This window comes from Rhinatrema bivittatum, chromosome 18 (assembly GCF_901001135.1).
Source record: "Rhinatrema bivittatum chromosome 18, aRhiBiv1.1, whole genome shotgun sequence".
Lineage (NCBI taxonomy): Eukaryota > Metazoa > Chordata > Amphibia > Gymnophiona > Rhinatrematidae > Rhinatrema > Rhinatrema bivittatum.
Genome location: NC_042632.1, coordinates 24,732,547 through 24,755,442, shown reverse-complemented (window position 1 = coordinate 24,755,442; position 22,896 = coordinate 24,732,547). Strand labels below are relative to the sequence as shown.

General features: G+C 43.0%; 1 protein-coding gene across 3 annotated transcripts in view; it reads left to right on the top strand.

The window, feature by feature from the left end:
- Nucleotides 1-22,896, top strand: part of HMMR (hyaluronan mediated motility receptor) — a 90,482-nt gene that overhangs the window by 6,570 nt on the left and 61,016 nt on the right. The window contains exons 1-6 of one of the 3 annotated variants that reach the window (XM_029583576.1): nucleotides 1,009-1,046; nucleotides 1,200-1,298; nucleotides 1,700-1,836; nucleotides 4,835-4,912; nucleotides 12,014-12,202; nucleotides 22,058-22,141. In XM_029583576.1, coding sequence (XP_029439436.1) covers nucleotides 1,292-1,298; nucleotides 1,700-1,836; nucleotides 4,835-4,912; nucleotides 12,014-12,202; nucleotides 22,058-22,141 — 495 coding nt within the window. In that variant the 5' untranslated portion in view covers nucleotides 1,009-1,046; nucleotides 1,200-1,291. Of the gene's footprint in view, nucleotides 1-1,008; nucleotides 1,047-1,199; nucleotides 1,299-1,699; nucleotides 1,837-4,834; nucleotides 4,913-12,013; nucleotides 12,203-22,057; nucleotides 22,142-22,896 lie in introns of those variants that run through there. The other 2 variants (XM_029583574.1, XM_029583575.1) reach the window with 2 other exon arrangements.

Here is a 22,896-nt window from a genome sequence, read left to right as displayed (position 1 = left end):
TTACTCACCGTTCCATCCTTCTTGCCAAAGGTGGTTTCGGCGTTTCATGTTAATCAAACAGTGGAATTGCCTTCCTTTTCTGAGGAGGAGCTGAAGTCTTCTCAAGGTCGAGAATTGAGATGTTTGGACGTCCGTCGGGTGCTCCTGCGGTATTTGGAGATTACTAACGAGTTTCGCAGGTCAGATCATCTCTTTGTGTTGTGGAATAGTCCCAGGAAGGGGCTTCAGGCTTCAAAAACTACTATCGCTCGCTGGTTGAAGGGCGCGATTGCGGCAACATATATTGGCTTTGGTAAGCCTGTCCCTGACGGGCTTAAGGCTCATTCGTTGCGTTCCCAGGCGGCTTCGTGGGCAGAAAACCAGTTGGTGTCTTGCCAAGAGATATGCAGGGCGGCCACTTGGAAATCCTGGCATACGTTTGCCAGACATTATCGCTTGGACGTTCATGGTCCGCCTGCGGAGTCCTTTGGGAGCAGCGTGATTCGAGCCGGACTCTCGGGGTCCCACCCCAGTTAAGGCAGCTTGGGTACATCCCAGCTGTCTGGACTGATCCTGGTATGTACAGGGAAAGGGAATTAGTTCTTACCTGATAATTTTCGTTCCTGTAGTACCAAGGATCAGTCCAGACGCCCGCCCAAGTTTTCTGGGAGTCCGCTCGTGTTCGAGATTTCTCGATGACAGATTATCTTTACAGTTGGTTGACAAGTTTCGACGGTAAGTTGTCACTGTTTTGTGTTGTGCTACACATTTTATGTTGTCATGGTTGTTCCTTGTTTGTCAAGGAAGTTTTTGCTTGATCTGGTCAATGAGTTGTTAAAAAAAAAAAAAAGGAATATATATATATATATCTCTCTAAATTTTGCAGTGGCTACAGTGGTCCTGTTGTTAATTCTGCTTTGATATCACATATACTGAAGGATCGCAGGTGGTACACCGGTATATCTAGGGGGTGTCTTCAGTTTTCTCTCTGACTCCATCTGCTGGAGGGGAGGCATAACCCAGCTGTCTGGACTGATCCTTGGTACTACAGGAACGAAAGTTATCAGGTAAGAACTAATTTTCCTGTGTTATATTTATCAACACAGAGCAAATCATAGGTTAGGGGTTAGACATAGTAATTAATTCATAAGTGTGGTTTTTATTCATGTTGAGTCTTGGAATGGCTGATTATATTGAACATTATATTGTCTTATTCTTAGGATGTGCCCCAGCTCCAGGATCATATGACATAAAAATCCCCGACTACCTAAAAGGACCTGTGTCCTTTGAGAAATCGCAGCGATTTAAAAAGATGAAAGGTAAGAGGAATACTGCAGTTCCTCACGTTTGGTTAGACAAGCGTGTACTGCATTTTATAATATTTCAACAGGAGTGTGATTTATCAAAATATTTATGGAAAACCAGTATATAGATCGTTTTTTGTTTTTTTTTTGTTTGTTTTAATTTACAAAGCAAATAAGCAAAATTAAACCAAATGAATTAGTAAATCTAGTATGCTCTGGACATGAGTCATAACAAAGGGGGTGGGTGGGTACAGAGGGTCATTGTCCTGGTTATCTGCTGACTTAGCAATCTCTTCCTTGTAGTAAAGAAGCAGAAGTCCAATACAGGTTTTTCTTGTGGAAAATTGAGTTGCAAGCACTGTTCTGGAATGCATGCAATACTGGCTTCTCTAATGAAGTGTATTTCTCCTCTTCAGAAGGTGATGGGGGTGGTATCCAGCAGGGTGAAAGTGAGAAGGCTATGTCTCCGCCAGGATGTTTTCGCAAACATCAGTCTCTTGGCTCAACGGTAAGACGTCTTGTGATTGACTCCACCTATCTTCATATTAAGCTGGTTCGCTGCTTATTTTATGTTGAATTCTATGTCCACCTTGTCTGAGGCTTTTTAGTTTCTATCTAGCTGCCCAAAGTGAACAGACCATCTGAAGCCTGAAGGGGAGCACCTGCTATGGCCTGGCCGATGGGAGTCTCTTTACCTTCTGCCAGCTTGGTCTACCATCTCCAAATGGGCAGGGGAGATGCATGTTTGGGACCTTAGACAAAGCTTCCTTCCCCCTTTAAGTTCTAGCATTGCTGAGTTGGTGCACTAGAACCAAGGTTCTGCCTTGTGGCTGTATTTCAGGGTCATGCAAAAAATGCATGTTGGCCTTTACCATGCAATATGCTAACCAGGTCATTAGCATGCTATTCTATGTTCTGCATATGCAGACACTATTTTTTTAATCTCCCTATATACACAGTAAAAAAAAAAAAAAAAAAAAGGGCCTTAGTACATTAAATAGCATGTGCTTAGAACATAGGCCCCCTCAGTGTGGCTTTATACTAATAAGGTAGTGCAGGTATAATTACTGAAGGTATACCTTGCATACGTTTTGGAAGGTTATTTTTTAAAATCAATTTGTTGCATTTGTTCATATGTGGTGGATTGTTTTTTGTTTTGTTTTTTTTTATTTTGTCTACTGTTTCCGTTCCTTTTGCATTCTGGGACATAAAAGGATCTCAGCTAGTAGAGAAATTATATTTCTTTCCACTTCATGCCCTGTGGTTACACTTGTATTTCTAGATTGTACAAGTTTAAAAAACAAATAGCAAGGTTAACCATGGGTATTAAATGCTCTGTGAGGCCATGTACTGGGTGGCATTAAATCTTTTTATTTTTTTTATTTTTTATTTATACTTTATTTTCATAATTATCATGACAAATTCTGTCACATACAATATATCCAATATTCTAAATATTCAATAGTTGTTTAACATCAACTTTGAAATATTATAAAACATTTATATTCTAAATTATTAGATATCCTAATTACCATGTAATATCTTGCAGAAATCCAGCATTCAATAATGAGCTTTATAATGAAATTTTCCCAGGTAAAAAGAGCAGTGGCTTCATTCCTCACTTTATTCGACAACATTTTTTTTAATCAACTTTATTCCCCAATATCTTTCTAGATTCCAAAAATATTTTCAAGTCTTCAGGCTCAAAATAAATATACTTAGTATTTTCATACCTTACTAGGCATTTACATGGATATCTGACTAACATTTGGACTCCCACTTGGGCAGCTAATGTCCTCAAATCTAAAAACTGTTTCCTTCTGATTTGAGTCGCTCTAGTTATATCAGGAAAGATCCAGATTTGATGATCTAAAAATGTTTCTGTTCTGTTACGAAGGAACAGTCTTAATACTGTATCCCTATCGGAGGGAAATACAAAGTTAACCAATACTGTTCCTTTTTTTCTCTATTTCTTCAGTAGACGACTCAAGAATTTGTGAGAGATCCAAAGGAGGCACTTGCTCCTGAGTTATACTATATTAAAACAACTAATATATCTTAGAAATAGGCAGAGAGGCCTCCTTTGGAATCTTTAATACTTCATGTAAAGATTTTTTAAACTGATCCTGTAATAGAGAAAATCTGGTTAGAGGAAAATTGATGACCCTTAAATTTAAATATCTTACTTCATTCTCTAACCTTTCTAGGTTTCTAGTTTGTATTTTTAACCCTTGAATTAAATTAACCTGTACTTTTTGTATTTGGGACACCTGTTGTTCAATTTCAACCAATTTTTCATTTTGTTTTCCTAATTTTCCTTCATTTTCTACAACACGGTTATTCATCTGGAGATTAATAGCAGTTAATTTAGATACAGAGCTTTCAAGTGTAACAATGGCAGACCATACTGAGTCCAATGTAATTATTGGTGGCTTCTCCAATTTCTTCATGGGGGTTAGGTTGACCAATTTTGTCACCCCCTCAGACAACACTTCAGAGAGTGAACTGGGGTGACCTTCCACTTTTCCCTCTAATCGTGGAATTTCTCCCTGTATTTCAGGAGAATCCACTAGATGTAATAATTTGGTAGAATATTTTCTTGTAATATAGTTTGAGAGGGATGAGATGGAGTTGTCGGTGCTCCCGGACTTAGAGATATTGACGAAGCAGACAGATCTACACTTAGCTCCTCTGCTAGAACTGTAGCGCTTCTCTCGGGAGGTTTATCTGAAGCCATTTAAAAGAAATTTTTGATTTTCCCTTGGATTGGGGGGGTCACTATGGTCGAGATCTCCATCTCCCTTAACCTCCGCTTCGCTTCCTCTTGGTGTGAGGCATTTATTACTAATATAGTAGTCCTTTAAAAATCGAAGATTATATTAACACTTTTCAAAATATACTTCTGTTGGATACTGCTTCAAGTTGGAGGAGCTGGAGCTATATATTTAATATATAAGAAACCAATTTAACTTTGAGAAGATAAGGAGAACAGCAAGCTTGTCAGACAAAGCCGCTCAGCTTGGGCAACGCGCGCTGATGTTGACTTCGCGCCGTGGGTTGGGCAGCTTTTCTAGGCCCCAGATGATGTCAGACGCGGAAGTGTCCTGTTCCCGTCTGGGCCAGAGCAGTCCTACCCTTGGCAGGAGATAGAAATCAATTTAAAAGGTAATATGCGCCATTCTGTCTTCATCCAAAAGTCCCACGGACCGCTCCACTCTCTCCAACTCCTCACCTGGGTGGCATTAAATCTTAACAGTTCATGCATGTTCTGTATCTAGTTTTGAAAAATCCCATATACTAAATGGCAGCAATATGTCAGTTATAATGGCATTTTGCTGTGAGCAGGCAAAATATATTTGTAATATCGAAATTGCATTTATTTTGTTACATAGGATTTGTTACATGTCACATTTTTCTTTATTGGTTTTTTTTTTTTTAGTTTTTGGAATATTTAGTTCCACTTCATCTCAAAATGTTATCAAAGACTCATTTTATACAACTGTGCATTGTGAAAATGTTTGCAAAATTGTATCTCTTGCTTCTTTGAACAGCCAAACTTGCATCACAAAGGTGAAAAGGATTCGGATTATCACAAAGAAATGAAGAAACAGAAAATGCTTGAGAAGGAGGTACGGAACAACTATTACAGATTTTAGAGTTTAGGTGATATGTAATGAAAATATAGTAAATAGACTGCATCTGATGAGGCAGTGCCTATCTGATATGGCAATCGAATTCTCCACATGTTTCTTTTTACAGGTGCCATGAATATGTCTTACAGAATTCTTTCAATATCTGGAGAATCCAATCAAATGCAAAAACGTTCTGTCATGCATTTGGAGTTCAAAAATCCAAGGAAGCATTGCATGTGGGTTGAAGTTTGACGCTCACCAAATAGGAGACTGCTGTTAGTGTGAGGTGTGGTGGTCAGTCTTGTGCTCAATGTGACAGGGCAGTGCTTAGAGAGATATAACGCAAAAAAACTTGGGATTAAATTATCGCCAACTGTTTTGTAGAAGCATTATGTTGTAGAATGTCCTTCTCCTTCCTGCCCTCTCCCCACCCCCTCTCAAAAAAAAAAAAATATTCTGGAGACCTCTCTAAAATGACAGAGGAGATCTTACAAAATAGTGCAGAGTAGGCAATATAAGCCTGACAATAAATGTAAGGATCTAAATATGCAGACCTTAGAGGAGGGTGTGCATTTGTATGTCAAGCATTTGGATGCCTAATGCAAGCATTAGTTTGAGTGGGGAGAGTTCTAGAACAAGGCTGAAAGGGGAAGACTTGGGAGTTTCTTAAATAGAAAGGGTTGTGGTTATAAGAACCTCCCAAAAGAAATGTAGCCAAAAATAAGAGCATCAGATGACTCCATGAATGGGAGTGAAAAGCCAAAGGGTATGTAGGGTTCAACACAGCTTGCAGTAATGAGTGCAGAAATTGAAGTTAATGTACAAATGCCCATTAATTTGTCCATTGAGAGCAAGAGGCAATACATGGAAGTCCGATACCAGTTTGTAAGCATTAGTATAGTAACTTCACATTTTTCAATTTACAGGTATTGTTTGGCAGGAGGTGTTCTGCTTATTTAAGTTTAGTTTTATACTGGGTTTGAAATTGCAACCGGAATGGAAATATACAGATGATGGGGCTTGGTATTGTCTATCTATGTTCTGTGCTTTTTATGTTTAGATCATGGAAGGTTCAGAAGGACGTTCTCCATCCACTTCAGCGGAGTGTACACAACGATGGTGCATCCCAGTTAGCTATAGGGCTGCAGTATTTGTAGGATTTAAAGGATTAAGTAGGTTGTGTGTTAATGTGCTGGTTTATGGTATTCTAAACCAGAATGTTAAATCTGTTCTACTAGGACAAGCAGGATGGTAGACCTCACATGTGGGTGACATCATCAGATGGAGCCCAACATGCCACTAACCGTGCGTTCACACGGGGGTCCCTCTTCTGTCTCTCTCTTTTTTTTTCCCACGAACTGTTTGCCTTGCATTAGTTGGAGTTCTGCTCTTTTGATTAATTTTCAGGTTTCCCCCCCCCGATCGATTTTCGGCTTTTACTGCGCTGGGTCCCTCTCTTTCACTCTTCGGTGGCCTTCCCGCGGCGCGGTACGTTAATTTCTTCCTTGTTGCGGTCGATTCCTGGTGTGTCGCTCTCCGGTGGCCACCGGCCATCGACCGCTTGCCGGCTGTTTTCTATGGTGTTGTCCATGGACCATGTCTATCACTGATCCACATAAAGTTTGTATCCTCTGCCTGGGGGTGTCGTACGACATTTGGGGGTGCATGCTCATCAATCTGACACCCCCAAAGGCTGTTGCGCATGGCTGAATAAGTTGGAAAAGCTTTTTGGGACCAAAAATGATCGATCTACTCCACCATCTGAGGCCGGTGGGAGCCATAATATACACCGTCCCTTTCTATTCCTCCATTGGGAACCTTCTCGAGAGAAAGGGACCGGTCATAGGCCATCTCCGGTGTCCTCGCATTCCAAAACATCTGGATCTTCTCCATCCTTGGCACCGGGGAAGGACTGGGCCGAGCATTGAGGGAAGTCCAGTAAGCATCGTCACTGGTCGCTGTCTCTACATGGCACTGGGACAGGTTTGGCACTGGCGGCTGCCATGCCAGCACTGAAGCGACCCCCAGGCATTCCCCAGCGGTGTTAATGCTGGGCACCGAGCCTCCTCGTCCTGGTGACGCCTCCCCCCTCCTCCTCTTTTCTCAGTCCATTTTTTTCTTCAGATTTTCAAGAGTTGGATTTCAGGGTTCAGCTAGCGGTGCTACAAACCCTACAGGGTATCGAGCCGCTATCGACACCGGTTCCCGTGCCAGTGCCTGCACAGTCTTTTAGTGCCCCTGCTCGAGCGTCTAGATGTCCTTTTGGGCGTACTACCAACACAACCGATGCCTGGGGTACCATTAGTGCCCCAGCGGTCACTGATGCCCTCCTCCAAACAGATTCCCATCATCAGGTCCGAGGAGGAGGAAGAACCAATGCCGAGGCCACTAGTTCCATAGCTGCGATTCCCCGGTCTTGGGCCATTGTGGATCGCGGTGCCGTTGATGCCCTCTGTGCCAAAAGCAAGAGGTTTGAGCAGGTTCCCTCCACGTCAGCCCCAGGGGACCTTAGCGAGGAGGAGGCCCCATTTGATCTGTGGGGGGATGATATCTCAGAGTCCTCCTGAGATAACTCAGATGACCTTGTCTTGGACCAGTCTCCGCTGGACGAGAGGTGTAGGTCTCCTCTCTGGGAGATGGCGGAGGCCATCTCGTTTCAACTTCTCACTGAGGAGAATCCCTGGCACACAATGCTGGAGGTTCTTCAGTTCGTAGATACCACTAAGGAAACAGTGGTAATCCCAATCCATGACATCTCAAGGAGTTACTCCTCAGGATCTGGGACCACCCCGTGAACGTTCCTCCAGTTAATCAGAAGGTGGACGTGATTTACTTAGTGCAACAAGCATTGAGGTTTGAGAGGCGCCATCTCCCACATCAATCTGTTATGCTTGAAGTCCGCCTTCAAGAAAGCGAAGCACTCCTACACCAATGCCTCTCCACCCTCCAGGTTGATAGCATAGGGTGTTAGATGCCCTGGGTAGAAAGGTTTACCAGGGTGCTATGCTCACTGCCCGGCTTGCCTCCTCCCAGCTGTATATGACCCAGTACAACCGGAACTTGTAGAAGCAAGTCCAGGAACTGTCGGAGCGCATGGAAAGTGTTCTAAACATCAAAATCACAGAACATATAGAAAGACATGGTTTAATGGAACAAAGTCAGCATGGCTTTACCCAAGGCAAGTCTTGCCTCACAAATCTGCTTCACTTTTTTGAAGGAGTTAATAAACATGTGGATAAAGGTGAACCGGTAGATATAGTATACTTGGATTTTCAGAAGGCGTTTGACAAAGTTCCTCATGAGAGGCTTCTAGGAAAAGTAAAAAGTCATGGGATAGGTGGCGATGTCCTTTCGTGGATTGCAAACTGGCTAAAAGACAGGAAACAGAGAGTAGGATTAAATGGGCAATTTTCTCAGTGGAAGGGAGTGGACAGTGGAGTGCCTCAGGGATCTGTATTGGGACCCTTACTGTTCAATATATTTATAAATGATCTGGAAAGAAATACGACGAGTGAGATAATCAAATTTGCAGATGACACAAAATTGTTCAGAGTAGTTAAATCACAAGCAGATTGTGATAAATTGCAGGAAGACCTTGTGAGACTGGAAAATTGGGCATCCAAATGGCAGATGAAATTTAATGTGGATAAGTGCAAGGTGATGCATATAGGGAAAAATAACCCATGCTATAATTATACGATGTTGGGTTCCATATTAGGTGCTACAACCCAAGAAAGAGATCTAGGTGTCATAGTGGATAACACATTGAAATCGTCGGTTTCAGTGTGCTGCGGCAGTCAAAAAGCAAACAATGTTGGGAATTATTAGAAAAGGAATGATGAATAAAACGGAAAATGTCATAATGCCTCTGTATCGCTCCATGGTGAGACCGCACCTTGAATACTGTGTACAATTCTGGTCGCCGCATCTCAAAAAGATATAATTGCGATGGAGAAGGTACAGAGAAGGGCTACCAAAATGATAATGGGAATGGAACAACTCCCCTATGAGGAAAGACTAAAGAGGTTAGGACTTTTCAGCTTGGAGAAGAGACGACTGAGGGGGATATGATAGAGGTGTTTAAAATCATGAGAGGTCTAGAACGGGTAGATGTGAATCGGTTATTTACTCTTTCGGATAGTAGAAAGACTAGGGGACACTCCATGAAGTTAGCATGGGGCACATTTAAAACTAATCGGAGAAAGTTCTTTTTTACTCAACGCACAATTAACTCTGGAATTTGTTGCCAGAGAATGTGGTTCGTGCAGTAAGTATAGCTGTGTTTAAAAAAGGATTGGATAAGTTCTTGGAGGAGAAGTCCATTACCTGCTATTAAGTTCACTTAGAGAATAGCCACTGCCATTAGCAATGGTTACATGGAATAGACTTAGTTTTGGGTACTTGCCAGGTTCTTATGGCCTGGATTGGCCACTGTTGGAAACAGGATGCTGGGCTTGATGGACCCTTGGTCTGACCCAGTATGGCATTTTCTTATGTTCTTATGCCTCAACAGTAGCAGGATGCCATTTTGGCGGTGGTACAGCCGGGTCTGGAGGCGGGTAAACATGAGGTGAGATCCACCTATGATTTTGAGATGGTGGCCAGGGTGGCTGCGGCAGGCATTAGCGTCTGCAGGATGACCTGGCTCGGTGCCTCAGACTTTCATCCGGAGGTCCAAGAGAAGCTGGCAGATCTGCCCTGCACAGGGGAGAATATTTTCGGAAATAAGGTCAGGGACATGGTGGCCTAGTTGAAGGACCAACATGAGACCCTTCAGCACCTGTTGGCCAGCACCTCTGACCTGCCATCCTCGATCAGAAAATCCTCATGACAGGATTCTAGGAAGTCTTATCGCCAGAGGAAATATTACCCTCCTGCCTTGAGGGCGCGCATGCCATGCGCAGGGTCTCTCCTGACAATAGCGGGCCCCTAGGACTCAGACAGCCCCCCAGCAGAGCCCCACTACAGGGTTTTGACTGGGAGCAGGAGAGCATGAGCCAGACTGCTGTACCCTTGGCGCTCTGCCATCCAGTTGCGGGCAGGCTCTTGTCTTTTTGTGGACCACTGACCCCGCGTTACCTCTGACAAGTGGGTTCTCTCCATTGTTCCCCAAGGGTACTAGCTAAAATTCAGGGATGTCCACGTGGACTCTCCCCCATGTCCATCGTGGGCCTCATCCACTCAGCAGGAAATACGTTTGACAGAGCTGTCCGCCCTTCTAACGGCCGTAGCCATCGAGCCTGTTCCTCTGCGTCAGCGAGGATGGGTTTCGTTATTTCCTGATACCAAAGAGAACAAGGGGCCTCTGCCATAATCTCGACATCAGAGCCTTGAACATTTCTTCAAAGAGAAGTTCAAGGTTGTCTCTTTGGGTGCCCTGATCCCACTCCTGCAAAGAGGAGACTAGCTGTGCTCCCTTGACTTAAAAGATGCCTATGCCCACATTAAGATTTTCCCTGGTCACAGGAAGCATCTCCCATTCGTTGTGGGCAGGGAACACTTCCAGTACAGTGTGTTGCCATTCGGTCTTGCGTCAGCCCCTCTGGTTTTCACCAAGTACCTGGAAGTGATGGGGGGTGCACCTCTGCCATTGGGGTGCATATGTTCCCCTACCTAGACAACTGGCTAGTCAAGAGCGCCACTCAGCAGGGTGCACTGCGCTCTGTCTGACCATAAGAGTGCTGCAGTCTCTGGGGTTTGTCATCAATTGCCCCAAGTTCCTTCTTTCGCCAGGACTTCATCGGGGCCAGAATGGGCTCAACTCAAGCCAGGGCATTTCTACCCCACAATCGTGCGCTTGCCCTGTCGTTCCTTGTGAGTTCAATCCACCGAAGCTGGCAGGTTTCAGCTCACTGCCATCTGACCCAGAAAATTTATTTATTTATTTATTTATTTTTAGATTTTTATATACCGGTGTTCCTATATGAAATAAAGATCACATCGGTTTACATTGAAACAGAACATGAAAATTGCCAAAAGGCATTACATAGAACAAGGTTATGAAACTTGGAACAGTGTACATAAGTTCAAAATTTAATGATAACGTTGTAACATTGATGACCAAAAGATAAAGGAGAAAAAAAAAAAAAAGACTTAAACAATTAAGTTGACAGGTCTTATTGAGCATAAAAATTATAACGTATAAGTGAGAACGTCTCAACTGTCCTGCAGCAAGAGATTAGATACCGAAGTAGGTAGTGGTATGGAAAATGGGGGTTTGTGAAGAAGATATGTTCTTGCTGGTTGGAGGGGAAAAAATGATGATCATGGTCCTGGAAAAGCAAAAGGCATTTGTCCATATTACCTCCTTGGCCCGTCACTACATGTGCAGACTGCAGTGGACCCTGCGGTCTTGGTGGACGCAGGCAACCCAGGACCTCAATACACGTGTCTGCATTACGCAGCCTCTCCAGGTCTCCCTGTTTTGGTGGGAGGATCTTTCCAATCTGGAGCAGGGGGTCCCATTTCAAGTTCCTCCGCCCCAGGTCATACTGATGACTGATGTATCCCCCCTGGGTTGGGGGACGCATGTGGACAGCCTCCGCACACAAGGTTGCTGGTCAGCTCACGAGTCTCAATATCAGATTAACTTCCTGGAGCTTCGTGATCCGCTATGCTTTTTGGGGCGTTTCGGGATCCCACAAAGCAGTCCTGATTCAGACAGTCAGGTCTGAATCAGGACTGTGGGATCCCGATCACATAGTCAGGTGGCAATGTGGTCATAAACAAACAGGGGGACACTGGTTTGTTCCTCCTCTGTCAAGAGGCATTGCAGATATGGGCCTGGGCTCTGTCCCATGGCATGCTCCTACGAGCAATGTACCTAGCAGGGACAGAGAATGTGGTTGTGGACTGCCTGAGTCTAGCGTTCCAATCATATGAGTGGGCACTGGATCCAGCAGTAATGGACTGGATCTTCCGCCTGTGGGGAACCCCAGATATGGACCTCTTTGCCTCCCCTTGCAACAAGAAAGTGAGCCATTTCTGCTCCCTGTTCAGGGCAGACACGACTGCCTGATGTCACCCATCTGTGAAGACTAATATCCTGCTGTCCTAGGAGAACAGTAAGCAACTTTGCTTTCTTTGCTCTTTTTTCAGATCCGTTCTTTGGTGAAGGAACGTGGAGATCAGGACAAGAAACTTCAGGCTCTAGGCGAGGAATTCAAGAAGACTGAAGCTAAGCTGTTTGCAGCAGTCAGGGAGAAAACCTCACTTTCTGCGAATGTTGCTTCACTGGAAAGGCAGCTGGCTGATTTGAACAAAGCCAATGAGTTACTGAAAACTAAAGTAAGTCTTATTTTCTTGCTCAATCAATATATATTATGAAAGCACTAACATGCCTTAGCCTCTATATAGGAGAAAGTAAAACAAATAGTTCTCTTAATAAGGAAATAGGAGGCTAATGAAAATTTTATTTAGGGATGTTTGCATAAGGAGAGCAATTCCCCTTACATGTAGAGACCCTGGTTTCCTACAGCAGACTTTTTTTAATTCTGTGGCTGGAAAATCTTTGGCTATTGTGGCAAATTTGCACAATTTTGCATACAGATTCTCAGCTCAGACTTTGCAAAAAGTGTCAACTTTTTTATTGACTAGTCAATCCAGTACAGCCCAGCAAGAAGGTAAAATAACTAGAAATCAGAATAAATCAATTCACTCACTGTATTTCACTGCTTTGTGTTCTAATCCTTAGGTTAAATTTAAGGACCTTCATAACATGGGGAACTTCACAGTGATGTGCGTATAGTGCTTGCTTTTCCCCAAAATATAATCTGTCCTGTTTATCCTCACTTGTTCTTTGTTTTCCCTCTTTATATGCAACAAAAAAAAATATCAATACATTTCTCTTAGCTTTGATTATAATTGCTTTCTCGGACATGCTCCACATTTCAGATAGACTTCCTGCTTCACAGGATCTTCTCTCGAATCTTTTGAATCCAGAGCATTTTTGAAAGCTTTTCCTCTGACATGCAGCATTTTATTTCAGTGTCAGTGTTTTTTAAACCATAATTTCTTAGCGTGTAGCCAGATGGACTCAGGACCAGTGGGTTATATATACTCTCTTTCTAGCAGATGGAGACTGAGTTAGGTTTCAAAGCTGACGTCACCCTAGATATACCCCTGCAGTGATCTCAGCCATTTAGTTTCTCTTCGTCTCCTGGCAGATGTGGGCATTATCCCCACACCAGCAGCATTATTCCATCTATTTCATCCTGCCCAAGAAAGAGGGTTCATTCCGACCTATCCTGGATCTCAAGAGCGTCAACTGTTTCTGCAGATAATTCACTTCCGCATGGAAACTCTTCACTCCATCATAATGGCAGTGCAACCAGGAGAGTTCTTAATCTCCCTGGACCTCTCTGAGGCCTACCTTCATATCCCAGTCCATCAAGACCAGCAGTCAGATTAGCTTGCCGGCAGTTCAGCATTTCCTATGCTTTGTAGTACTGGGCTGCCATTATCAGTATCGGGCATTGCCCTTTGGCCTGGCAACCACCCCGAGAACATTCTCCAAAATGATGGTGGTTGTGGCGGCGGCACCGAGGAAAGAAGAGATCCTGGTGCGCACTTACTTGGCTGGCTGATCTGAGCGAAGTCGTTGGAAGAGATCCTCCAGGAGACCAGCAGGATCCTACACGAACTCTGGCCTTGAACATGGACAAGAGCAGCCTCAAGCCCTCCCAGTCCTTAGAGTACCTGGGAGTCTGATTCAACACCAAGCAGGACAAGGTTTTCCTCTCTCCCTCCTTCAAGGAGAAGGAAAACTGATGACCAAGTGCATCAGTTGATGAACACAATATGCCCCTGGGTGTGGAACTATCTCCAGTTCCTCATGGCATCAACCCTGGAAGTAATACCGTGGGCGAGGGCACACGTGGTCTCTCCCATGCTCTCTGCTGTCACGTTGGAATCCACTGTCTCAAGACTTCTCTATTGCCTCCACCTCCTGATGAAAGTATGCTCTTCACTCCAGTGGTGACTACAGGAAGTTCACATAAGCAAGGGTGTAAGCATGACCCCACCAAACTGGATTGTTCTCGACGGACGCAAGCCTCCGAGGGTGCGGAGCTCACTGTCAGGAACTAACATCCCAGGGGCGATGGACCAAGGAAGAGGCGAGCTGGAATATAAACAGCCTGGAAGCGCGAGCAGTCAGATTAGCTTGCTGGCAGTTCAACCACAGGCTCCGGGGACAAGCAATCCACGTGATGTCTGACAGCGCAACAATGGTTGCCTAAATCAACAGTCAGGGAGGAACCAAAAGCCACCAAATGTCTCTGGAGATAGACCCCCATATGGAATGGGCAGAGTTGAACCTACAAGGGATCTTGGCCTCCCACATCATGGGAAAAGACAACATCAGAGTAGACTTTCTCAGCAGGGAAAGCCTGGATCTGGGGGAATGGATATTGTTGACCAGAGCCTTCCGGCATCTAAGTCGCAGGGGCCTCCCATCCATCGACCTACTGGCTACATCTCACAATGCAAAGGTTCCCCGGTTCTTCAGTCACAGACGAGATCAGCGCTCCTAAGGGATAGCTTCCCTCGTTCAGACCTGGCCAGAGGAGGACTTACTGTATGCCTTCCCTCCGTGGCCTCTTCTGGGCAAAATCATCCTCAAGATTGAGCACCACAGAGGATTAGTCGTCTTGTGGCTCCGGATTGGCCCATACATCCATGGTATGCAGACAGGCGGAGGCTTCTCGTGGAGAGTCCCCTCTGCCCTTTCCCCCCCCCCCCCCCCCCGGCCCCCACCCACCCACCCACACACAGGGACCTTCTCCAGCAAGGCCCGATTCTTCAGGAAGATCCAACTCTATTCTGTTATGGTCTGGACCTTGAGAGGCTTCACCTGACTAAGCGTGGTTATTCGGCGATCGTGATGGCCACATTGCTCCGCGCACGGAAGTTCTCAACGGCCCTGGCGTACGTATAGATCTGGAGACTATTTGAGGCTTGGTGCGAATGTCAAGATCCCCATGACTCTGGAATCTATACAGGACGGCCTGAACAAAGGATTCTCCCTTAACTCCCTGAAGGTCCAGGTGGCAGCCCTCTCCTGCTTCAGGGCTGAGGTGAATGGAACAGTTTTTGGTGCATCTGGACTTGACCTGTTTCGTAAAAAGGGTAAAACAACTCTGACCACCCTTAAAGTGGCTGGTCCCCCTATGGAACCTCAATCTAGTATTGGACGTCGTAGCAGGGCAGTCTGTCGCTACGCCTATTAACACTAAAGACTGTATTCTTGGTGACGATATGCTCGGCTTGTCGCATCTCTGAACTACAGGCGCTGTGTTGATAGGAACCGTTCCTTCAATTTACTCCCAGGTACAGTACAGCTTTGCACTGTTCCCTCCTTCTTACCAACGGTAGTCTTGGAGTTTCACCTGAACCAATCCATCTCCTTACTGTCCCCGGATAGATGCAAGGACACTGAAGGCTACTGCCTTCTTCGCCATCTAAACGTTGATAGACTTTTAGTGCGGTATCTGGAAAGTTCAGAACCGGTGCGCAAGACAGATCATTTGTTTGTTCATCACGGGGGAAAAGAAACATGGTGAAGCGGCTTTGCAAGTTACCATAGCTTGCTGGATGAAGGAAGTAATCAAGGGAGCTTATGTAGAGGCAGGGAAGCCTTTACCCCCTTCAGGTCAAAGCTCATTCTACCAGGGCCCAGGTAATATCATAGGCGGAAGCTAAGCTGTCTCCCACCATCTGTCGAGCAGCGATGTGGTCCTCCTTACACACCTTCTCCAGTTTATACTGCCTGGACGTCCAAGCCTATGAGGGTGGAGCTAACCAGATCATGGGTAGCCTCACACTCCATTCGGGAGTAGCTTTTGTACATCCCATTGGTCCTGAGTCCATCTGGCTGCACGCTAGGAAATGGAGAAATTACTTACCTGATAACTCCGTTTTTCCTTGGTGTAGACAGATGGACTCAGCATCCCACCCATGGCTGCTCAGGAGAGGCGCCAAGGAATTGCCCATGAGGGGAATCTAGATTCTATGTGATTGCGGGTAAGCCATTGCCCTATCCCTAGTTCAGGGCATCTGTAGTATTGCTGGGATTCAGCTCTTATGTTGGTTGAGTACAGTTGCAGTCTCCAGTTTTTAATTTCAATTCTAATCAAGTTCTTCAATAATATGTCCGCAATGGCTTTTTGAAGAGAATACTGAATGGCTGAGGTCACTGTAGGGGTATATCTAGTGTGATGTCAGCTTTGAAACCTGACTCCTCCATCTGCTAGTAGGGGAGCACATAACTTTGTTTTCCTTAGTGTAGACAGATGGACTCAGGACCAATGGGTTATCAGGTAAGTAATTTCTCCATTTAAGTGCATGACGTTAAGACATTTTAGAAACTTAACAGCGAAATGTCGTTTTTGAAATAGTGCAACCATCCCTTTTATGTTTCCTTGAGAAAGTCCAAGTCTTTCCAGGTTTGATCGTCTGTATGCTAAAAAATGCTCTTGTCATTAATAGTGTCATGCTGTTAACTATACAAATAGAGATGCGCATATATTTGACATATAAAAACAGGGGGAGGTTGAATTAGCACATGTTTGAAAATTGCCATCAGTAGTGTCAGTGATCAAGGCTTCTATAAAGTGAAATTAATGCCATCTGTCAGTTGCAGACTTTAAACACATCAAATTCTTCATAAATGGTCTATGCTTGGCCACATATTCAAGTGCATGAACCTTTGTATAAAGATGAAATTCTTGTAAAGTGACAATGCCAACCAGAAATTATCAAGTTTATCTTTGGTTTGATAAGAATTTAAAATAATCTTTGAAGGGTCAAATATTCTGACTGCTTTCTCTGACTGTCAACTTCGAGACCCTCACTATCCCCAACCTCCATTCACCCAACAGAATGAGAGGGTTTCCTGCAGGCTGTCTGCAAGGTGAGGGGCCAGAACAGAGAGAGCTGTGATTTTGAAGGCAGTCAAGCACCCTGCACCTTTATTCAAAAGATGGAATTAAGAAGTGTGAAAATGTTCAGGGATGTTTTGTGTGGCAGGATGTCAATTTATGCAGCAAGGGACACTGCTTATTTGCTAGGTGAATTTCTTGGCATTCCTCCACAATATCTTAAACATTGCATGCAAAATTCTCATGCATATTAATTGCAGATATCTTGAAAACCCAACTGACTGGGTGTATCCTAGTATAGGATTGGGAACAACTGACCTAGCTCATGAGCTAATCCTCTTCCATCAGATGGAAAACATGCAAGAAACCAAATCCACACAGTGGGCTCTTCATGTTGTATTATTTAGCTGCTTTCTGCTCCGCTGCATCAAATTTTTTTTTTATTATTTGGATTTCTTGTTTGCTGCTTTCATTGACAAAATGCTTGAAATGAAGTACATAGATGACATCAGTCTAATGACTGCAGTTTTAATACAAAGTTGAATAAAAACGTTTTCCTTTTTTGTTCAAATGTACCATATACTTAAAGTAACTTTTTATGGTTTCAAATGTTATGTTGCTATTTACCATATGCAGTCCACAAGACACTGTTTAATTTAAAAAAAAAAAAACACTGATTGAGCTAATTACCCGTAAGTCAGAAAAAACAATGAGGCTTTCACTTATTTTTTTTCTGAACAAGGGTTGGATTTAAGATTAAGATGCCCCTTTGAAGCTGTGTTGGCATATGGCCCTAAAATAAGCCAGGGGGAGGCTCCTCTTTGACTTGGATCTTTTTCTGTCTTCAGGGCCAGATCTTACCTATTATAGATCATGATTCAAGGACGCTGAATGCGATACAATACAAATGTGGTTTTACAATTTGTGTTAACTTAATGGCCTGGGCCTAGTGCATGAAATGATTTAGAATGTCCATCATACCCTGTACGCTCAAAATGGTGTCACCTGGACATCAGCAAGGAGGATCAGGTGGCTTTCTCCTTGAATGTGCTATATGTAATGGTTGTATGAACACCCAATACTGATCAATGGTTCCTGATACCTTTTTCAAATCCTTGATGAAAAGTTGAAAATAAACTGTAAAAATGTTGCCAGCCTTGCTCAGTTTTTCAGCTGTCTAGCAGCAAATCTCTATTCGTAAAATATGTTCTCGAATAAGCTTTCCTAGTGCATAGCCAGATGGACTCAGGACCAATGGGTTGTTTCAAAGGTTCTTTTGACACTGCATCTAGATACTTCTCATTTTCTCAAAAGGGTCAAACAGATTAGGCCAGCCTTCCACCTGGTTATCTTAATTTGGTCTTGAGCCTTGACTGAAGTTTCTATTGAACTGTTAAGATCAGACTTTCTCAAGGATTTAACCCTGAAAACAAGTTTTCTTGATGGTTATCTACTCAGTGAAGCAGATCTCTAGCTCTAGGTGCCTTCCTGTTGGGATCCATTCGTCTTTTCCAAACAAATAAAGTGACAATCAGAATGGATCCCTATGTACTGCTGAAGGGTGGTGTCTAGTTCCATCTGAACTAGGCCGTTTCATTCCCAGTATTTCACAAGGATTGCAGCAATGAAGGTGGTTAGCCTTACCTCTTTCGTGGGAAAATTTAATGGAGGTTCTGCTGAAAGGAAGGATAACGAACTATCTACAATCTGATGGGTTTCAGGATATGAGGCAACATGGTTTTACCAGAGGAAGACTGTCAAATGAGCCTGATTGGTATCATTATTATTATTTTATTTTTTTTGTGACTGGGTGATTAGAGAATTAGATCAAGGAAGAGCACTCTTTCAGTAAAGCTTTTGATACTCCCCCATGTAGGAGGCTCATGAATAAAATGAGAAGCCTGGGAGTGAACCCCAAAATGGTGGAATAGAATAAACTGGTTGGCTGACAGATAGGTGGTGGTGATAAAGGCAGCCTTCTCTGAAAAGTGAATGGTGATAAACAGAGTACCTCTGGGTCTGTTCTGGGACCTGTTCTGCTCACATTTTTTGAGAACAATATTGCGGAGGGGTTAAAAGATGGCTTGTGTGTTTGTTTTATTTTTGGTTTTATTTTTGTGGATGATACAGAGGTCTGCAACAGTGGACACCTCTGTAGGAGTATAGAGAATGACAACTGATCTAAGAGCTTGAGGAGTGGTTGAAGGTTTAACAGCTGGGATTCAATGCCAAATAAATGCAATCACATATTTTGCATGTAATAATCCAAAGGAACTGTATCTGGTGGGGGAGAGACAACTCAGGTTGATAGTGTGACAATCTGAAGGTAGCGAAGCAATATCACAAGGCAGTGGCTAAGGTCAGAGAGATGCTGGGCTGCATAGAGGCGAAACCAGTAGAAAAAAAGTGGTGGTGATAATACCCCGCTACAGGTCATTGGTAAGGCTTCATTTGGAGTAATGTGTTCTGTTCTGGAGACTGTATCTAAAAAAAAGATTGCCTCTATGGAATGCTATCAAAATTACATGGGGTCTGTAACTAAATACTTATGAGACTGGAGGACCCCCTTTTCAAATTCTGTCTTTACCTTCCTTTGTATCTAACCTGCCAGTGCTTATGTTTTCTTCATTCAAAGCAAAAAGCCTGCAAGGGTGTCAGACTATGAAATGACTGAGGGGTAAAAGGGTCACTTAGGGATGGCAAAGCTATAGGGGAGAGATTAAATGAATTCTTTGCTTCGGTCTTTACCGAAGAAGATTTAAGGCAGATACCCATACCAGAACTGTAACAAATCTTGGTGAACCGGGGAGATGTACTGGGCAATTTGACAAACTAAAGAGTAGCAACTCATCTGGACCAGATAAATCCCAGAATGCTGAAAGGACTAGAAAATGAAAATACAGATTTACTATTAGTAATCCATAAGCTATCATTAAAATCGGCTACAATAACTGAAGATTGGAGGGTGGCCAACATACCACCATTTTGTAAAAAAGAATCTGGGAAATTGCAGACCATTGAGCCTGACATCAATGCTGGGAAGAATGGTTGAAACTATTTTATAAAGAGCAAAATTACTGAACATATATAGTCATGATTTTAATGGGACAAGTCAACATGGATTTAATCTAGAGACGTCTTGCTTCACCAGTTTTTTGGTTTTTTTTTGTTTTTTTTTAAGGTGTGAATAAATACTTGGATAAAGCTGAGCCAGTTATGTGTGTCTGGGTTTTCATAAAGTGTTTAAAGAAAGTACCTCTGGAAGAAATTTAAAAAGTCATTGGATAGGAGGCAATGACTTTTTTGCAGCAGTCAAAAAAGCAAACAGAATGTTAGGAATTATTAGGAAGGGAATGGTTAATAAAACGGAAAATGTCATAATGCCTCTATCGCTCCATGGTGAGACCACACCTTGAATACTGTGTACAATTCTGGTCGCCGCATCTCAAAAAAGATATAGTTACGATGGAGAAGGTACAGAGAAGGGCAACCAAAATGATAAAGGGGATGGAACAGCTCCCCTATGAGGAAAGGCTCAAGAGGTTAGGGCTGTTCAGCTTGGAGAAGAGACAGCTGAGGGGGGATATGATAGAGGTCTTTAAGATCATGAACGAGTAGATGTGACTCGTTATTTACACTTTCGAATAATAGAAGGGCTAGGGGGCATTCCATGAAGTTAGCAAGTAGCACATTTAAGACTAATCGTAGAAAATTCTTTTTCACTCAACGCACAATAAAGCTCTGGAATTTGTTGCCAGAGGATGTGGTTAGTGCAGTTAGTGTAGCTGGGTTCAAAAAAGGTTTGGATAAGTTCTTGGAGGAGAAGTCCATTAACGACTATTAATCAAGTTTATTTAGGGAATAGCCACTGCTATTAATTGCATCAGTAGCATGGGATCTTCTTAGTGTTTGGATAATTGCCAGGTTCTTGTGGCCTGGTTTGGCCTCTGTTGGAAACAGGATGCTGGGCTTGATGGTCCCTTGGTTTGACCCAGCATGGCAATTTCTTATGTTCTCTTCTAGATATGAGAGCTGGTTAAAAGATAGAAAACAGAGTTGGGCTAAATGGTAAATTTTTCTCAATGGAGAAATGTGAATAGTGGAGTGTCCCAGTGATCTGTACTGAGACCACTGCTTTTTAACATTTTTTATAATTGACCTAGTGATGGTAACAAGTAAAGTGATCAAATTTTGCTGATATAAAATTATTCAAAGTTGTTAAATCACATGAAGATTGTGAGAAATTTGAAGAGTATCTTGAGAGATGACATTTAATGTGGACAAGGTCAGTGTGATTTATGTAGGGAGGAAAAATCCAAGATTCCACATTGGGAGTCACCACTCAGAAAAAGGATATCGTTGCCACTGTGGATATGTTGAAATCCTCTTCTCAATGTGCAGTGGTAGTCAAAGCAAATAGAATGGGAGGAATTGAGGAAAGAAGTGGAGAATAAAACAAGAGAATATAATGCCTCTGTATCACACCTTGAGTATTGTGTGCAGTTATGTCACTACATATCAAGATATAATAGAATTGGAAAAGGTACAGATAAGGGTGACCAAAATGATACAAGGGGTGGAACGATTTCCCTGTGAGGAAAGGCTAAAGAGATTATGGCTCTTCAGCTTGAAGAAGAGATGGCTGAGGGGCGATATGATAAGAGGCCTATATAAAACAAAATAAAGGCGTAGATGGGTAAACACGAACGTTTACTCTTTCAAAACGTACAGATTGGGAACCTGCAATGAAGTTACTAGGTAATATTTTAAGACATAAAAATACATTTTTTTTGTTTAGTGCATAATTAGACTTTGTAGTTTTGTTGCTGGAGGATGTGGTAAAAGCTGTTAGTGTAGCTGGGTTCAAAATAGGTTTGGAGAAATTTCTGGAAGAATAGTTCATAAACAAGGTATACTTTGGGGATAAGCAGCATGGAATCTAAAACCTTTTTGGGATCCTGCTAGTGATCTGGATTTGCCCCTGTTAGAAACAGGGTTTATACTTTAGGTCTGACCCAAAATGGCAAATCTTATGTTAAGGCAATGAATGGTAAGTGTAAATTTAACTTTACAAACAGTTTTGATTCTCTTTCAAGGGCAAAAGGATGTAAGCCTGACTCCCCCCCCCAATATTTCTACATTTATAGATCAAAACAAGAATTATAGTGCTCGTTTATCAAATGAAACTTTTAGGTTAAGTCCCTAATTTGTTTTTAGTTTAACTCTTGGTTTGTTTTTGTTTTTCCCCCTTCCCTCCCCTAAGTTTTCTGATGGCACAAAGAAGAGAATAAATAGTCTCTGCACGGAACTGATGGAAAGCAAGAATATAATGGATACAAGGGATAAGGTTGGTGTTCTGGAAGTTGTATTTTTTTTTTGTGGATTATACTTTTATCCTAGGGATTGGAGCAGAGGAAATTGAAAAAAGCTAATAAAAATTGGGATGCCTGGATGGAGTAGGAGGATGATCTGGTTTGGATGCATCTTGCTTTTTGGTTTTATTTGATCCTAGGACTGTATAAAATAAATTCAACACAAATTTCTGTTTGTGTATAAGAAATGCTGCACTGCAGATGTACAGCTCTTATTAAACTTTTTTTTTTTAAATAAAGTTTTTAAGCACTGAAATGCCAATAAAACTTAGTATTACCTTTTTTTAATGTAGAATGGCTCCCAGCTGTCCTAGCTGCAGGGATCCATTGCCCAAATGCCCCGAAACAAATCCGCAGGACCAGGAAGTGTGTGTGTTTGCTTCTGGAGCTCTAAGTCCTGGAGTTCACACTATTCCTTGGGAGAGGGAAAAGGAAGATCCCGGTTACTGAGTTTCCAGGTCTGGGAGCTCTAGAACGAACACCTCTGGGGCCCTCCTCGCCCCTCTAAATTCCCATGCACTCTGCCTGTAGCCCAGCTTTATTGCTTCCCCATCAGCTATTTTAAAAATATCATTTGTGTTGGTGGGGATGGAGGGTGCTTTTTGGTCCAGCGACTGAGAGCTCATGAGCCAGAAAGCAGCTTTTTAAGTCGGTGGATTAGAGTTGAAAGGTGAAATGGTAGTAAAACTTGACAGCACTGATTTTTTTCTTTACTATTATTTTATTGCAC